Raw genomic sequence first — 17216 nt, 5'->3', positions numbered from 1 at the left:
ACTTTTAAAACGTATCCAGGTGTATCTCAGGTGTAAAATGCTATTGCCAGCATCTTGCTCTCTATCCCTGTTTATGTATTGTCTTTTCTTTCTCGTGTAGCGTCTCGTTCTATATTTAGTGTTTATTCTACATATGTCGTGTGGATAATGCATCTGCCCTGCTATTTCTGACAGAAACCCTGCAATTCCATATGGCATGCTGAGTCTGTCATTGTCTCCAGCGCTCTTAAAAACAAACAATACAACGATATCGCAGTCAACAATACAATCGTCTCCATCGCAGCAATCTTACCGCTACACTTAAATTGCGACGATTCTCTCCAAATTACAAATTGCTTTAATCTATAGTGATTCTACATTCACAATGCTAAATTAATTCACTCTAATTAGCCATTGTGCTAAGACGGTGCAACTCTTCTTTGCCGCTTACATTCCTCTCTGCTCCGTCTTATCTCTCGTCTTCTCCCGTGTTATGATTGCTGGTATTGTTGTTTTCCGTCTACACTCGCTGCACCGCCCAATGTCTAGATGCCAGCGGACAATCCATAAATGGGGCAGCAGCCTACAGTAAGTCCATGTGCCAATACGTACGCTTTTCTCTCACGCTACACGAAAACGTTTCCGGCTGTGACGTCAATCACAGACTGAAACTTGCGATTTCTTAGTATTGGTTTGCTGTTAATAATATCAATAATTATTGTGCAATAGATGTTTGCGTTCTAAGACACTGCAATGGCAAACCCTCGTCGGCTAACTCTATAAAAACAGATTTACAACTGTACTAAAAGCTTAAGATGCCCATTGTTCATTTTCACCGCTAACGCTCCTTCATATAACCCTGCCTTCTCCTACTTGTCGCTAGAAATTGTATTCTCTAGCTTGTTGTCCTATTCAACTGTGGTCGCGCTGTCATTAATTGGACTTGGACCCTGGTGGACATTTGTTCGTGAAAAGAAATTATTTTTTCTTTACGTGTTTATTTTTTGCCCTGACGGTTGCAGTTCGCTAAAAGTCGGAACTGGTGATTTCCGGCACGCGCCAACGCGTCTCCTCTGTTCAACTTTGGAGTCTCTCCAAAAAGTCGCATAAAATATTCTCGAAGTAACTGAAAATATTCCATAGAATGAACTTGGAGTGGCCATTACCATCCGCTTTTTGCACCCCTATCGGAAAGTTGCACAGTCCAATGTATATAGATGCACAATTGTAAGTAAATAACGATTTATCATATGCGTGCATGTATGACTAAAAAGTGAAAGATAATATTGTGCAATGGATTTCATAAGAAACACGAAAGGACCAGAAGAGTATCTACCGTGTTTTTGCAAATCGCAAAAGCAGGTTTTATTAAGGATAAGATTCTGATGTTTGAAGAAACCTGGCCTATAGAAATTACTTGAGTCATAGGCTAGAACTTGTACAACTTCTGTTTAATCATCGTTATTCTCAGTTCACACTTTCTCTGTTAGATCTATAAATTTAACTAAAATTGTTAAAATTCATTTCTCGGTATTTATTCATTACAAATCACTCTTTCTGCCTTTGAAGAGAGTTCCTTTAATTCGTCTTCACTTGGAAGACTTAAGCCTTGCAACCATTCATCTTTAGCAAAAGGAACTGTAGTCAGTTGAGCATAAACCGCACAGGCAAACTTGGCTGATGAGCCAGCATCAATAGAACCTCTCAATTGTGGTAACATAACCTTGGAAGACATTAAATTTGTGTTTGGATCAGGTTCAGTAACTCTTGGTTTTCTATCGTCCAATAAATTGGCAATTAAACTAATGTCATCATCAGTTGTTACTTCTCCCACGACAGGTGCAGTTTCTTCAGCAGTACTAATTCCTTCTGCGATCATTGAAGGTACCGCAAAGCCTCCCTCGAGTGAATCGACCTTATAATCAGTCTTGTTTTCAATGTGATGCACTCTGATGTGATAATTACCCTTCTGGAGAATCCATGTTTTAACATTGATTCCGGTTACAGGCGTCCATTCGGAATACAATCCACCATCAAAAATCCAAGACTTGTTGTATTGTCTGACATAGAAATCATTTCCCGAAAAGCTGAAGCCAATCATGTTATCAAGAGTGCCGAAGTCGAAGCCTCGTGCATTGTTCTCAACACAGAAACCATATCTTGTACTATAGGCAAACTTGTTGTATTTTTCAGCTTGATTTCTCAAGTTAAAAGTCTTATATGGGCCACTGATTAATGCAACAGTATTCAATTTAGTATGCGAAAGAAGCATACCAGGAATCTTTAACTGAGTGTCTTCCAAAGTTAATGGCTCTTCTTTGGCTGTCCAGAATGGATGGTTTGCTGGGAGCATAAGAGCAATGTAAGCTTTGAATGCCCAGTAAGGTGACTGAGGAGAATTGTAGGATTCGGACATGAACTGATTAGGGTAAGCGTAGCCAACTGAAAGGATGTTGGTTCTGAATCTAGAGATTGGTTTCTTTGACCACCATCTAAAATTTCTTAAATAAACTCCCTTCAAGACGCCCCATGGAATTACTGGCTCCTCGTCTTCTTCTATTGCAAACGCTAATGCTCCCCAGAAAGCAACAATGGCGTATCTGTAAGTCATAGATCTACCATATGGAATGGCAGCACCATCGTCAGCAAACAAATGGAGATATTGTTTAGCAAATTGCAAGGCCCTGTCTTTCAATCTTTTACATCTTTCAGGGTCAGTATCCTTTCTTGCCTTGTAGTAGATTAATCCAAATAAATGTAATGCGTAGGGGTTATAGTAATCAACACTTGCTCTGTCACCATCTCCATACCACCCGTCCCCTATGTACATACTGTCAACTTCATCTAAGTAATCTTGGGTCATTTGATGGTCGAACTTAATGCCGATCTTATCTAATCCCAAGTCAATCATCACTCTGAAGAATTTCCAATTGCAACGACGAAAATGACGGCTTCTGGCGGTAAGAAGATAGTCACTAAGATTCTTCTTAGCCTCCTTGCTCAACGGTTCCCAAACGTGTTCGGGAACAAACGACAAGGCATACCCAACAGCAGCTAATTCAACCAACTTTTGGTCGCAATCTTCGATATCTCCCCAATATTCTTCATGATTGGGGTCGGTTCCGTTTGTCAACCCTTTTCTGAATAAATCCCAGTATTTGAAGTCACCTCCACCAGCGGCAAATGGCACCGCTCCCAATAAAGCTCTAGCAAAACCTTCGAAGTGTGCTGCTTTTGTGGGGAAGTGTCCACCACTTTCTTCCAAGTTTACACCCGTACCACCTTCTGAAAATGCTGGAAGCAATGGTTCAAATGTGTCAGAAAAAGCCCGCATAACATCATCTCTCGTTTCAAATGGGTTTCCAGAGCATGGGTTGAAATTGGCTAGGTTGACTTTCGTCTTCAAGACTGTCATCTTTAATTGTTATTTTATTGATCCCAAATAATACTACACTCAAGTTGACAAATGGCCATGATCTGCTATATATATGATTCATCGGTATAGTATTTACCCCACCCCCCACTACTTGTCACTCCCGTCCGGGTGGTATGGCCCCACGGAGAATCTAAGTGCAAGGAGGACGAAATTACAAAGTTAGAAATGTGTCAAATGTCACTCTCACCCACAAAACATTTCGAGAAGTTGAAGTTATTTTTTGATGAGAAGAAAATATTGAAAAGCCCGGATGCCCCCCACCAAATGGCCCTTGCATTAACTTTTGGAAGGTATTGCCTTGGTTGCATGCATTTGCCAAGCTCGATTAGCAGAAGATTGGTATTTTCTATTACCTCCCCTCAACCCCACCAAATGTGCCTTGCGCTATATACATGACTGTAATACTTAAGGAATATGCATTTGGCAGTCCGATCTAAATAAATTTTTTAGGTTGTCGATTCAACCCCAAAATTTTAATGCACTTGAGGAAATCTCTAGATCCGTAAATCAACACCGAATAGGTCTTTCCGTGCTGTGAAATTCTCTCCTCAGAATGATGCGCTCTTAGTTTGAGTGTATTTTTCAAGAATACCTACGGCAGTGTACTATTTTTTAGTCCGCATCGAAAATGGTGGGGGTTTGGAGAAAAATCTATCGGTACTCTCCGCAGAACTCCAACTTCATTATTCGCAGTAACATAGCAAGTAGACAATCTCTATTGATGTACTCCACATTTTTGAAAAGATATCTCAAATAATTTTGAAGGGGTCTTGTTTGACTGGTTCTATTATCCAAAACTTTATATATATGATTGTCTTCGCCAATTTGTCTATCAGTTTTGAATAGTGTTCAACAAACATGATTGGAACAAAAGATATTAAAGAAAATAACATTATAACAGTCAGCTCTAAAGGCTATGAGAATGGCTCACTTGGGCAAGAAGAACAAAGAGTTCTTACTTTGGAAGACGTCACCCCAAAATTAGACAAATGGTGGTTCCAGTACCCTCATTTGTTAAAATTGAACGTATTGTTAGGATGTGCGCTGCTTGCTCAGGTTACTTTAGGTTATGATGGTAGTATGATGGGTAATTTGCAAACATTACCAAGTTGGTCAGCATATTTCAATAAACCACATGGTCAAATTTTGAGTACTATGACGAATGGTATCACCATTGGAGCAATGGCTGTTACTCCATTTTTGACTGCTAGTGGTGACAGAATGAAAAGAAAACATGTACTTGCAGGTGCAATTCTATTGACTATTCTTGGTGCTGCATTGCAGTCTGCTTCAGTTAATTTTGGTATGTTTCTCGCTGCACGTATGATTCTTGGTTTTGGTTCTGGTGGAATGCAAGTTTCTGCTGCTCCATTGTTGGCAGAGACAGCTTACCCATCTCAGAGACCTATTTTGACAAGTATGTTGCAGGCTGCCTTTCCAGTAGGTTCATTCATGGCAGCACTTTTTACTTGGGGTCCTTATCAATCTAGTATGAAGTACAACAACTGGTCATGGCGCTTACCTTCGTTGCTTCAAGCTGTTGTTCCATTAATCCAACTAGTATTAGTTTATTTCTGTCCAGAATCTCCTAGATGGCTAATTGCACACGGGAAAGAAGACGAAGCTTTTGAAATTTTGACTAAATACCATGCTGGTGGTGACAGAAACAGTGAATTAGTTAAATTCGAAATGGCTGAAATTAGTGCTGCAATCTCCAGAGAAAAGATCGGCAAAAAGGTTTCTTGGTTGACATGGTTTTCATCAAAAGCAAATATGCATAGATTATTTATCACGCTTGCATTGCCATCGATTCTTCAATTGTGTGGTTCCTCGCTTATTGCTTATTATTTCTCAATTGTTCTTCAGGATATTGGTATTACCGAGCCAAGTGACAAGTTAAAGATTAATATTGGTTTAACACTTTTTGGTGGTGTTTGTGCACTTGTTTTTGCTATTTATTCTGCTAAGTGGAGACGGAAAGTTGTAATGCAAGTTTCTCTTGGTGGAATGTGCATAATATTCATTATTTGGATAGTGTTGGCAGACATAAACGAAAAAACACAATTCAAGAATAAGGCATTGGGTCGGGGAATTATTGCACTCCTCTATTTCGATATGGGATTTTATCATGCTTTCTCTCCAATTGGAAACACATATGTTATGGAAATTGTCCCTTATACTTTGAGAGGAAAAGCTTCTATATTGTATTCCTTGGCAAGTCAAGTTTGGATTTTTTTCAACAACTACGTGAACAATCTTGGAATGGATTCCATTGGATGGAAATACTATATTGTTTACTGTATTTTATTGTTCACGCATATGGTCGTGATTCAATTCACCTTCCCAGAAACTAGAGGATTGGGATTGGAAGAGGTTGCAAAGATCTTCGGAGAAGATATTTCTGACTTGATGTTCAAAGCTCAACAAGCTATTGTTGAACCAGAATCACCAACAAAGAGGAAGGCTGAAGTGGAGCACATTGAAGATACTAAATCTAAGACATCGGAAACATAAAATGCCAGTCCACTCTAGTTTTCTTTATTTTTTCTGATTTATCAAAGCCTTTTGGCTTCTGGAAATTCAAAGTCTTTGTTAGATCCATAGTTTTTCTTCTGTTGTTTATGAATGAAATGATTCTTATTTCGAACACCTCAATTTCGTAGCTAATACTCAATACATATTGCAAACAAAATGATCCTGGCCAAATTGTGTAGCAATGGCTCTCTGGAGCGCTGTTAAGCACTTTGTTTGAGCCCAGTTTTGTACCTGAATTTTATTTTCTTCTAGTTGGTGGAGATTTTACATTAAGCTTCAAAGATAATGCATACCTTAACTGAATTCCTCGGTTGCAATAAAAATTGAAGTGTCAGCTTCTGTCCTCGAACATGGTGGGGTATGCTAGAGAAGCCGCGCTTTGTGTTTTCATTTAGGTAGTACTGTATGCCAGGAATTTACACTTTGCAACATCCGACAGATGTTGCGTAAATCCCCACCTCCCCCTCCCCCACCAAAATCAAAACCGGCCTGCCTGCTATAATGATTAGCACTTATAAGTCGCCGATTATCCATGAGTAGAAAGAAGAATTACAAATGAAATCATCAAAAATTCAATCTTTATTCAAGTTAGCATACTACAATGGCTACTTCTTATAAGTATGTGACTTCATTTTCAACGAATTGATCAGTTCCTTATATACTAACAATCTTCATAGATCATCAAAAGTTTACAAGCTCAATAGTGGTGAAACCATCCCAGCATTGGGACTTGGTACCTGGCAAGCCCTGGCCGATGACGTCTACAAAGCTGTTTTGTTTGCTCTCAAAACAGGTTACAGACACATCGATTCCGCTCTTGCTTACGGCAATGAAGAACCTGTTGGCCGTGCTATTAGAGATTCAGGAATCCCAAGAAAAGAAATCTTTGTAACAACTAAGTTGGCCCCCATTGATGCTCTTGATCCTGCTGGTGCCTTGGATCAATCCTTGAAAAACCTTGGTTTGGACTATGTTGACTTGTACTTGATGCATTGGCCAGTTTGTTTGAACAAGGCAAACAAGCTGCACCCAGGTATTCCAACATTACCTAACGGAAAGCGTGATATAGTGTTTGACCGCGATTTCACCCAAACATACGCCGACATGCAGCATTTGGTTGAATCAGGTAAAGCCAAGTCAATTGGAGTTTCTAACTTCTCTATTAAAAACTTGAAAAAGTTGTTTAGTTCGCCTGACTATAAGATCGTTCCTACGGTTAACCAGGTTGAGATACACCCATACTTGCCACAAACTGAGCTTCTTGAGTTCTGTAAGAAACATGATATTTTGTTGGAAGCTTTCAGTCCATTGGGCTCCTCCAATTCCCCATTATTGAAGGACGAAACTATTGTCAAAATTGCAGAAAAGAATCAGGTTTCGGTAGCTACAATTTTGATCTCTTGGGCTATCTGGAGAGGAACTGTTGTGTTGCCAAAGTCTGTCAGCGATTCAAGAATTGAAAGCAACTTCAATGTTGTCGATTTGTCGGACGAAGATGGTGAAGAATTGAACAACTTGCACAAAGTCAAGGGTATCAAGAGATTCGTCAGTCCTAACTGGGATCCAATTGACGTCTACGGTGAAGATTAGGTGCTAGAATTATTTAGATAACTGCATATCTTACATTGAATAGACTCTACTCTTATTTTATTACAGTATTTTCTAAGCAATGCCTGCTAAACAAGATTGCGAGCATTGGTTTTTATTGAAAGGAAGGATTAGGAGAGAGTAAAGTCTATAAAAGGATATGGTATCAAGACGAATCAGTGAAGCTGCAATCTTGTTCGGTATGTCCGTGTATCAAGAATTCTGTTCATTGCTTTGAAAAGCTCTCATAATGAAAGAAATGTAGTTTATTTCCTTTCAATCTTTTGTAACAAGCGTTCAGGATAATTATCCAAGACGTATACATCTCATGTATGGTATGCAAAATTGTTCCATTTGCAACCATATATTTTTAGCACTTAAACTCAGCAGTCTTCAATTGAGAAAGTCGACGATAGTAGATCGAGTTATATAAAAGCCCAGAACTCCAAATCTCTAGTTCAGAATGTATGTGTCTCATTGATTTCTTGGTTAGGTCACGATAAGCAAGAACAATTCTATACTATCGTAATTCTAGAATCTACAAAAATTCGATTGTACTTGTAGTATTTGCTGCTTCGGAATGTAGTTCTACACTTATCTTCTTCAATTGTGGTTTCCAACTACAGATGCTACTGTTACATCAAAGAGTTCAGTCTTTCAACAGAATTGGTTAATGAAGAACATTTGTCATTGAGTGAAACGAGTAAATCTATCAGCTGGTACAAATCAAAGATTGAGTGAAGTGCAACTCTTTGAGAGGAGCAACTCTTACATAGATATGTCAAAGAGATTTTCACATCTACAGTTCCTTTCTTGTGTAATCAATTATTCGTTGCATACTTCTTGGAATAAAATATATTGTGCTACATAGGAGTATAATTAAACAATCATCGAAAATAATACAAAAACGAAAGTGAATAGATTCTAATAAGGAAAGTATTGTATGACAAAAAAATATTGCTCTCTCTTAACAAGCAATAAAAGCTAATTGCACTAGTAACAAAACGAGTATCCATAGTTTTGGAAGAACGAGTCGGGGCGAATTGGATTTGTGTTTCTTGTTTCGTTCTTGCTCTGTGCTTGTAAAAAAATATCCACATTCATAGAGTACTCTGTAGATCTCAGCCGAAGAGTTATGTATGGTTATATTGTAGTAGCCACAGTTGAAGAATGATCTATCCTTTGGGCTTGGGGCTAGTCCTACCCATGTTCCTCCTTTACTATACCCACAATCATAAGCGACGCTATTGAGGTTAGTGTCATTAACAGGAATAGTAATGTTTGCGTAACCACAGTCATAGACTAATTCATCAACATTTGGAATGTATGGATCGAAAGGTCCTTCATGGAATGGTAGGGCAAAAGTAGAAGACATTGTCGTTTATTTATTATTTTCATAAAGAATTCCCTGTTTGACAAGAATCTTTTGTAACTTCGAGGAATTGAACTTAAGGTATCTAGATATCATTTTATAGTTCATCCCCTGTTATACGGCTCCAAATTCAATTAGATAGCCCAAACAGGAAGAAGAATGCCAAGACTTGGTCAAAGCTTTCATGTGCCGAACTCAAGAGTTGTGCCAATGGCGTCTTGTTGTGGCATGGTTCTTATTTCCACATGTATTCATACATATCAGTTATATGGTATTTGGTTTAGAGTTATGATAAGTATATAGAATCTCGAATCATGATAAGTGCGACTATTATCACGGTATGATGGACCAGCTCTTTTTGTAGGTTTTAGTCGTGAGCTATAATTAGTGCATACTATATCTCTATTCAGTGGGCTGATAAGCGGCTTAGCATGTAAGAGCCGTAGAAGTAAATCAATTGAAAGAATTAAATGCAATAATGTTGTTAGATTATCATTTACTTCTGCAAATTACAACCAGAATCGAAATAAATTTGAATCACCATACATAAATGAGAACCAATGCATATATTAGATATTTTGTGCAATTTTTTAGCAAAAATCTTTAGGAAACTGTACATTTCGCCACCATCCCCTAAATGTTTAAATTAAGAATACGACTGATTTCTACACCTGTGTTGAAATACTTAACCACGCGGCTCAACCTCAAGAAGTTGCTCCGAAGAAGACGCAGATGCGGCAGTGCAAAATCTTAAAAATCGGAGTTTCCCTTATGCATTCCGAAGCCTGGTTCAAAAAGTGGGGCTTGTTGCACTTCGTGGGGAATTTTACATTTTATGTCAAAAGGGAAATTAGATAGAAGGTCAATAAAGCTTAAATACCGGATTAATAAAGTGGGGTCAAGCAAATAAAATACAATTTGACTGTATGAAGATACACACAAAAAGTGGATCACAATTTTCAAGATAGTCGTTCAGCCTCCGGAACATAATCACCGCTTCGGCATTATCGCCTGAATGTCTCTTGTGCTGACCACCATTTTAAAAGTCTTTTTCAAACCACAAGTGGTATTGATTTCGAACACTTTTGATGCGAGATCGGTTTTGACCGGCAGCAATTGCCAATAAATTATTCAGCAAGAAGGAGATACTTTTCCAACAAAAAAAAAGAATTTAGCTTTGTTTCGTAAAACGAGAAGTTTTAGTATAGTGAGAAGTTGGCAGACCAGCGGTTCATTATGAAAGTTGGAGAGAGGTACGTTTGCGACGTACCAGAGTGTGGGAAGTCATTCTCCAGATCCGACCACTTATCTCGACACAAATTTAACCATGAACCTCGTGAGATCCACACCTGTTCCTGTCCTGGTTGTGATAAGCTGTTTGTCAGAAAGGATGTAAAGGAAAAGCATGAATTACATCATAGAAGAAAGATTCAGAAACAGAAACTAAAGTTGGCGAAGAAGCATACGGCATCTGATTTGACAGTCAATAGTAGTCTTGTTGAATCTACCGACAAACTAGAAGATGTATTCGAAAATGGCGATCATGAGATAGTCACCAATGGCAACAGAAGCGAGGAGATACAAGAAAACCGTTCAAAGATTGATCAATTGGGTTATGCAACAACACAACAACACCGGCAAAGTCAGCACACAAATCATGCAATAGGCGAAGGCAATAATAGCTTAAGTGCACATGTTGCAGTTGCAGATCGGTTCTATCCAATTGTCGATCATAAACATCATAGTGAAAGTGAAAACTTATCATATTCTAGTCGTTCAAGTTCAATTGGCGAATATACGAGCCAACCAATCCCAACTGAGCATATCCCAGCCGAACATTCTCTATTACCCATCGATTTGACTCAGTGGCTCTTCAATGATAATGATTTCTTGAACCAAAAAAACGTCTTGAGTCCCTTTGATACCACTTTGAGTGGACATACTAATGCTAACCACATGTTAGAAGAGGCTTTTTGTATATCACCTAAATTTCCACAGTATAGTACTCAGACTTTTAGAGGAACGGTGTTGATTCAAAAGATATGTGGTTATATTCCACAATTGCATGAATTTTTACTTGATACTGAGCAGTTACGCATATGTTTGGATATCTATTGGGCAGTTTACCATGTTCAGTTTCCAATATTACATAGGCCCTCATTTAGTGCCGATGATGTTCACCCATTTTTGCTATTAAGCATGATAATGATGGGTGCTGGTTTGATGGACGTAAATGACACCACCGCAATGTCCATCATCCCACATCCTCAGAAACTAGCTGATTGTATTGCAGTGCCTTTGAGATGGCTCATATCTTCATCAGAGGAGTTCGGGCTGCCTACAAGGGCATGGATGATACAAAGCTTGGTCATATTAGAGTCCTATGAAATGTTGTTTTCCAATAGAAAATTGCATGAAAGAGCATACTTACATCATGGCCTCAAGATACAGTTATTGAGGAGAAGCGCATTATTGGGAGGAGACCCATTGAATAGAACCAGTGACGAGACTAACTTGACAGAAGAGAAAGACATTTGGAAAAAATGGATTGAGATTGAGTCATTAAAGAGGGCTGCTCTCGTGTCTTTCTATTTAGACACCTTTCATGCTACTATTTTTGGGCATGAAATCGTATTGTTCGCCCATCAAATTAAATTGCTGATGCCTTGTGATGATATGTTGTGGGAAATGTCAGTAATAGACAATAATAACTTGCCACCACAGACTGAAACTCCAAGGTTCATTGTTGCATTGACCAAATTGCTTCACCAGGAACAATCAGAAGCAAGTTCACTAAGTAAAAAATTGCTTTTGGCAGGTTTGTTAACGATTAAATTTCAGATGGAACAAAAAGATCTTCAAATGACATTCTTGGATTGGAAATCAGTTGAAGAATCGTGGAAATCGACAATATACAATGCTATAGAGGTGTGGAGGGAAGCAGTTGGAGACTGTTGTGATACTAGAAATGCTTTCTATTTACCTCTGACAGTAGAGTCTACGAATTCTGTTCGCTCTGGGTTATCTGTGAACGATACCAAATGTAAATTTCCTATCTATCACTTATGTCAGGCATTCATGAGGGTGAAGCAATATGATATGCTAATCTATGCTGGGTCACCTAGAAGAATGAGTGTCAAGACAACTGAAAGAGACTACAAAGTAGTAGAAGGAAGAATCAAGCAATGGGCTAATACTGCTAATGGGAAGATATCAGTTCTTCATTGTTACATATTGTTAAATGAAATATTGTTCAATGGAGAAGAACAATCGGTTTACGACCCAGACTCTGATCCCATTCTCTACAGACCAAATATAGTGGCATCATCACTATTTGTTATTTGGGTTTACAACTATTCCCTATATGGACCAGAGTCATTGGATCAAAGATATGCAAAGCAGAACGTCGTAAGCGAAAAAGAAGAAGGCTACGCTTATATCAGTAGAATATTTTCTTCATTGACCAAGGGTACGGGCCAGAAGTCATTGGACTATAAAAGTCTTGAAAAGTGTGCCAAAGTAATTGATGATATTCCGAATAAGCATTATTTGGTTGGGTTATTGAAATTATTCAAAAACAAGTACATTCTTTGTAGGTCAGAGATCTGCCGAGAGTACGCCGGGCTAATTGAGAATTGTATTTTGAGAAGTACGGGAAAAGAAAGGGAAGCTTTTACATAAAAGTTATATAACTAATACATTAACACCATTTATCAATAGTAAGCGTCTTTACACAAAGATCAGATTCTAAGAAGTTGACAATCCGAGTTACATATTTTTCTAATTCAAATTACTCACCATGAGGAACAGAGGACCGAGGTTGTTAAAATTTGTACCCTCATCAAAATTTTCCAATTGTGACTACACATTTATTTCAATGTTTTCGGATACCGTAGATATTTTAGTTGAAGCCTCCTTGTCTAAAGTAGACCTATGTTCCTGAGAAATTTTGTGGGGGTCGAGGTGTAAAATGGCGGGGTGAAAACTGGTGGGGGTAGCGAGTATCAAAGAAAAGATTAATTTTTCTGACCCTGTTCTCAACAACCCCACCAATTTCTCTTGGCCCCTCCCCCAATGCTTATAGACCCAGACAATGTGTGTTCTTTGGAAGAATGAGGACTTTCGGAGCTTTGATATAATATTTGTATATGTTTATATATGAGGGTGAATCGTAGAAAAAAGTGGTATTCCGACGTAAGTGTAGAAGCATTCAGTTTGAATTGATAGTATGACTTTCAATAATAGCTTTGTTATTCCAAAGGGTATTTTCACCCCAATCCCAACTTACTTTAAGGATGATGGCTCGTATTCCTTGGATTTAGAAACACAAGTCAAACATGCCAAAATGTTGTACGAATCTGGTATCAACGGACTTGTTGTTTCTGGATCAATGGGAGAAGCTTCTAATATGACAATGAAAGAAAGATGTTCTGTTTTAAAGGCAATCAGAGAAGCAATTCCAGACTCAAACTTTAAACTTATAGCTGGAATGCCTCCATCCAACTACCTGGACATCATTGAAGAGTCACAAATTGCAAGTGATTTAGGGGCCAACTTTATTATTGTGTTGGTTCCAGGTTATTTTGGAACTAAGTTAGTCACTCAACAAGGAATTATTGATTATTTCAAAATTGTTGCCGACGGAAGCAGTTTGCCAATAATGATCTATAACTATCCAGGTGTGGTCAATGGGGTTGATATTGAAGTTAGCACTTTTGAGGAGCTTGCAAAGCACCCATTTATTGTTGGTGTGAAATTGACTCACTTCAATTTAGATACATATACATTATTGGGTAAAAATCCAATATTACTGGCAAACAACTTTACTCCATTCACTGGCTTAGGACAGGTTCTTGTTCCAGCCCTTTCGGTTAATATCAAAGGTGCGATTGACGGATTATCTGGAATCTTTCCAAAAACCATGTTGAAGCTTTTGAAATTGTATGAGAGCGGTAAATTTGAACAAGCAGCCGATTTACAATATCTTGTTACAAGAGCAAACATGATGATTGGTGAATTCAATGTCTATGGAGTTAAGTATACCCTCAAACAAATTTACGATTTGGGAGATTGTATCACTGGAAGACCTCCACTTAGTACCAATATTGATACTGAGAAATATAAGAAATATCAAAACGATATTGACTTATTACTTAAATACGAAAACTCTTTATAAACCTGATGCAGCAGGAATGCACGTTTACTATTGAAAGAAGAACTTCTGTAGATTTCAATTTCTTATCATCCAACAAGCGAACTCCACACTTCAATTGTTGTCTTGATAAGCACTCTTCTATTTCTTGAAGGTCTATTTTCAAATAGAATTGACAGACAATTTGCTTAAGATAGTTGCTTGTATATGCACTGTCCAAAGGTATATATATTCAATGTCCCAAGCACCAGTGGTTCTTAGGGTTTCTGAAAGGGCGTAGCCGGTGAACCGTATTGTTCAATGTACATGGCGCTATATCCGTTCCTTATAATTAGCCTAACTGACACGCTATCCTCTATTCTTAAATTCACTAATACTATAGTGTAAATAAAGATCCAGCAATCTTGTTGTTGATGTTTCAGTGATGTCCAATATTGGGTTAGATCAGTGCCTTCATCTATAATGCTCCAGAAAGTGTTCATTATATATTAACTTTTTGTCAATGGTCGCAATTTTGCACCCATTTCGCGATAAATCTTTCTTTTCGTGTTCTATTTACAATATATATACATGTCATCATTGCTTCTTGACATCTCTCAAATTTCCGAAAGGAAGAACAGAGTCGATTCTATCCACTCCAGCAAACAACATTGCCAATCTATCAATGCCACAACCCCATCCTCCAGTAGGAGGCAAACCATACTCCATAGCCTTGATGTACTCCAAGTCAGGGATCAACATCTCCTCGTCTTTGAACTCATCACGAGCCTCCTGTTGCAACTTGAACTTAGCAAGCTGGTCAAACGGTGAATTCTCTTCTTCGTATGCATTTACATACTCTTTTCCATTGATAAATAATTCAAATCGCAAGGAAATATCGTACGTACGACCGCCATCGTATGTGACATCAGCCGATTTAGCCAATGGAGATAAAACTGCCGGCTGGTTATATATGAACACAGGCACATTTTCAAATTCATTAGAGATAGATTCCAAATAGATGCCAGAAATATTATCAAGAAGATTTGCTGGAGATTTATTATCAGGAACTGGTAGGTTCAACTTCTGGTAATACTCTATCATGTTTGAAGATGTCAACTCCTGGGGAAGCGGTATCCCAGTCTTCGATTCTAAAGTTGGTACAAACTCATACTTGGGGAATGGGCGAGTGAAGGAATCCAACGCATCCAAATTAGAAGTAATGCTTTGTAATTTAGCCGCCCTTACAATCAAATCTTCGTGGATGTATTTGAACATGTTTTCTGTCATTTGCATCAATTCTGGTAAACTGGTGAATGATTGGTAGAATTCACAACTGGTGAATTCAGGGTTATGGGTTGAATCTATGCCTTCGTTTCTGAAATTGCTTCCGATCTCAAATATCTTTTCGAAGCCCCCAATGACCAATTTCTTCAACCACAATTCTGGTGCTACTCGTAATTGAACTGCAGCCTCTTTTGCATCGGTTGTTGAAATAGAATGTGCTACTGTGGCAAAGGGCTTCGCATTGGCTCCAGTACCCGCTCCACTCAATATGGGCGTATTCACTTCTAAGAAATTATTTTGGAGAAGGAAAGATCTGATGGCCTGGATAATATAAGACTTGACAAGAATAGGTGTCTGAGAATCTCGGTTTACCAAGTAGTTCAAAACACGCTGGGCATTTATATTCTTTCTATCCACAAGTCTATTCGGAATAGCATTCAAACATGGACTCAATAATGTCAATGGAGCATCGACTTTAATTGTCAACTCCCCAACTTTGGTCACTGAAGCAAAACCATGGCACATTATGAAATCGCCTTTCTTTAGTGATTGATGGGCAGTATTGAACTCTCCAACACTGATTCCCATGCTTTTGTTGCTGGCCATGACTTGAAGTTGTTGTCCATCTTGTCGAATATCGATAAAATACATTGCTTTTCCCGATTTTCGGATCGATTCGATCTTACCCTCGACTATGAATGTCTGGCCTGGAAAGCGGTTATTCTCATACTGGGAGAAATCTACATCTTCAAACTTCGATCTGAAGCTTGGAATTCTGATAGTCTCAGCCTGCGAACTTACATTTGCTCGAGCATTACGAATTGTAGGATAAGATGAGGAAGGGTCAGATGCTATAATATCTTTTCTGTTTTGATAGTCAAGCGCTTCAGCGGATTTAATGTCTGATTCAGCTGAAAAATTCACATTATGAGTGTATCGAAGTCGAGAAAAACCTGAAAATCTCCTAGAAGCATTGGCAAGTCGTACACTGCTGAGATAACCACTCAACATGTTATCAATGCTCTCAGAGGTGTTTGAACGTGCTATCGACGATCTCCATAGTTGCTGAGAGCCAACCAAGACATTGTAGATTGTCAATAGTTTTTTAGGATACGTGCAGGATTGTCTTTTGGTGATACTGATTCAATAACGTGATAAGTACACTACTAAATTTGCAACTTGACACCAAAGAAAAGGATAGACCAAGAGTGAACGGAAAACAAGTATGAATAAAGACATACAGTTCCTCTTGCTAAAGTTCAATTCAAATGTATAAAAGGAGAATATTACATCAGAGAAGAAGTTGTATGTTGGAATCAATTTGCATATACCTAACTAAGAAAACCTTTATATATTAACTCAATGAGTCTTGCTACTTGCAGCACCAGTTCTTGGAAACAACACCAAAAAAGAGAGTCAGAATTTCGTACTGAAATATCCTAAAGCTTAGAGAGTACATCCTTCTGCCTTGAATTTCAAGAAATATGAATTGTGATTGTAAGCCATTAAGGCATTAATAAAAGCGAGTAAGAAGAAATGCAATGATTTCGCAGCCAATTCAAATCAATTGTTACCATCTAGGTCTTCTGATATTTATGTATACGATTAAACAGAATAACCTTTATAATTAGAAATTTCATAGTGTTTCCATCTTTTGATTTCCTCTATCTGTATTATTGTGGAATATATCCAGAACCACTGTGATTCAAAACTTGCACAGAATTTGAATCCTGGCTAACCTCCTTCAACTTTGTTGAGAGCAGAGCTTTCCTAGCTCTGCTCTTAAGCAATTTTGCTGCTCAAATTAGTATCTCAGTAGATTCATATTGGAAATGAACTGTGGATACAAAGACAGAAGTTTGGCATTTGACATTCAATTCACGCAAGTG

The 17216-nt window shown here is 38.2% G+C and overlaps 6 protein-coding genes across 6 annotated transcripts; 4 read left to right on the top strand and 2 right to left on the bottom strand. All coding sequences in view use genetic code 12, as the record gives it.

The window, feature by feature from the left end:
- Positions 1-1513: 1513 nt before the first annotated feature.
- Positions 1514-3394, bottom strand: PICST_57213 (hypothetical conserved protein of unknown function; the record flags this gene model as incomplete). The annotated part of the gene is made up of 1 exon (XM_001383544.1): positions 1514-3394. One exon carries the CDS (start codon positions 3392-3394, stop codon positions 1514-1516), a length of 1881 nt encoding a protein of 626 aa, XP_001383581.2.
- Positions 3395-4273: 879 nt separating this feature from the next.
- Positions 4274-5929, top strand: MFS5 (hexose transporter; the record flags this gene model as incomplete). Its single annotated transcript, XM_001383874.1, has 1 exon — positions 4274-5929. The coding sequence occupies one exon, from the start codon at positions 4274-4276 to the stop codon at positions 5927-5929; it is 1656 nt and encodes a 551-aa protein (XP_001383911.2).
- A 622-nt stretch (positions 5930-6551) lies between these two features.
- GCY2 (aldo/keto reductase) lies at positions 6552-7540 on the top strand (the record flags this gene model as incomplete). Its single annotated transcript, XM_001383873.1, has 2 exons — positions 6552-6568; positions 6628-7540. The coding sequence occupies 2 exons, from the start codon at positions 6552-6554 to the stop codon at positions 7538-7540; spliced, it is 930 nt and encodes a 309-aa protein (XP_001383910.2).
- Positions 7541-10145: 2605 nt separating this feature from the next.
- ZAS1 (zf-C2H2 Zinc finger, C2H2 type) lies at positions 10146-12590 on the top strand (the record flags this gene model as incomplete). The annotated part of the gene is made up of 2 exons (XM_001383872.1): positions 10146-10680; positions 10741-12590. The coding sequence occupies 2 exons, from the start codon at positions 10146-10148 to the stop codon at positions 12588-12590; spliced, it is 2385 nt and encodes a 794-aa protein (XP_001383909.2).
- Positions 12591-13137: 547 nt separating this feature from the next.
- Positions 13138-14085, top strand: PICST_57832 (Dihydrodipicolinate synthase; the record flags this gene model as incomplete). Its single annotated transcript, XM_001383871.1, has 1 exon — positions 13138-14085. One exon carries the CDS (start codon positions 13138-13140, stop codon positions 14083-14085), a length of 948 nt encoding a protein of 315 aa, XP_001383908.2.
- Positions 14086-14637: 552 nt separating this feature from the next.
- MSK1 (mitochondrial lysine-tRNA synthetase) lies at positions 14638-16233 on the bottom strand (the record flags this gene model as incomplete). Its single annotated transcript, XM_001383543.1, has 1 exon — positions 14638-16233. A coding segment is annotated over one exon (1596 nt), but the record flags the coding sequence as incomplete, so codon positions are not given.
- Positions 16234-17216: the final 983 nt, after the last annotated feature.

The sequence above is a fragment of the Scheffersomyces stipitis genome, chromosome 3 (genome assembly GCF_000209165.1).
Source record: "Scheffersomyces stipitis CBS 6054 chromosome 3, complete sequence".
NCBI lineage: Eukaryota > Fungi > Ascomycota > Pichiomycetes > Serinales > Debaryomycetaceae > Scheffersomyces > Scheffersomyces stipitis.
The sequence above is the reverse complement of the archived record's forward strand: the minus strand, read 5'-3'. Positions and strand labels throughout refer to the sequence as shown.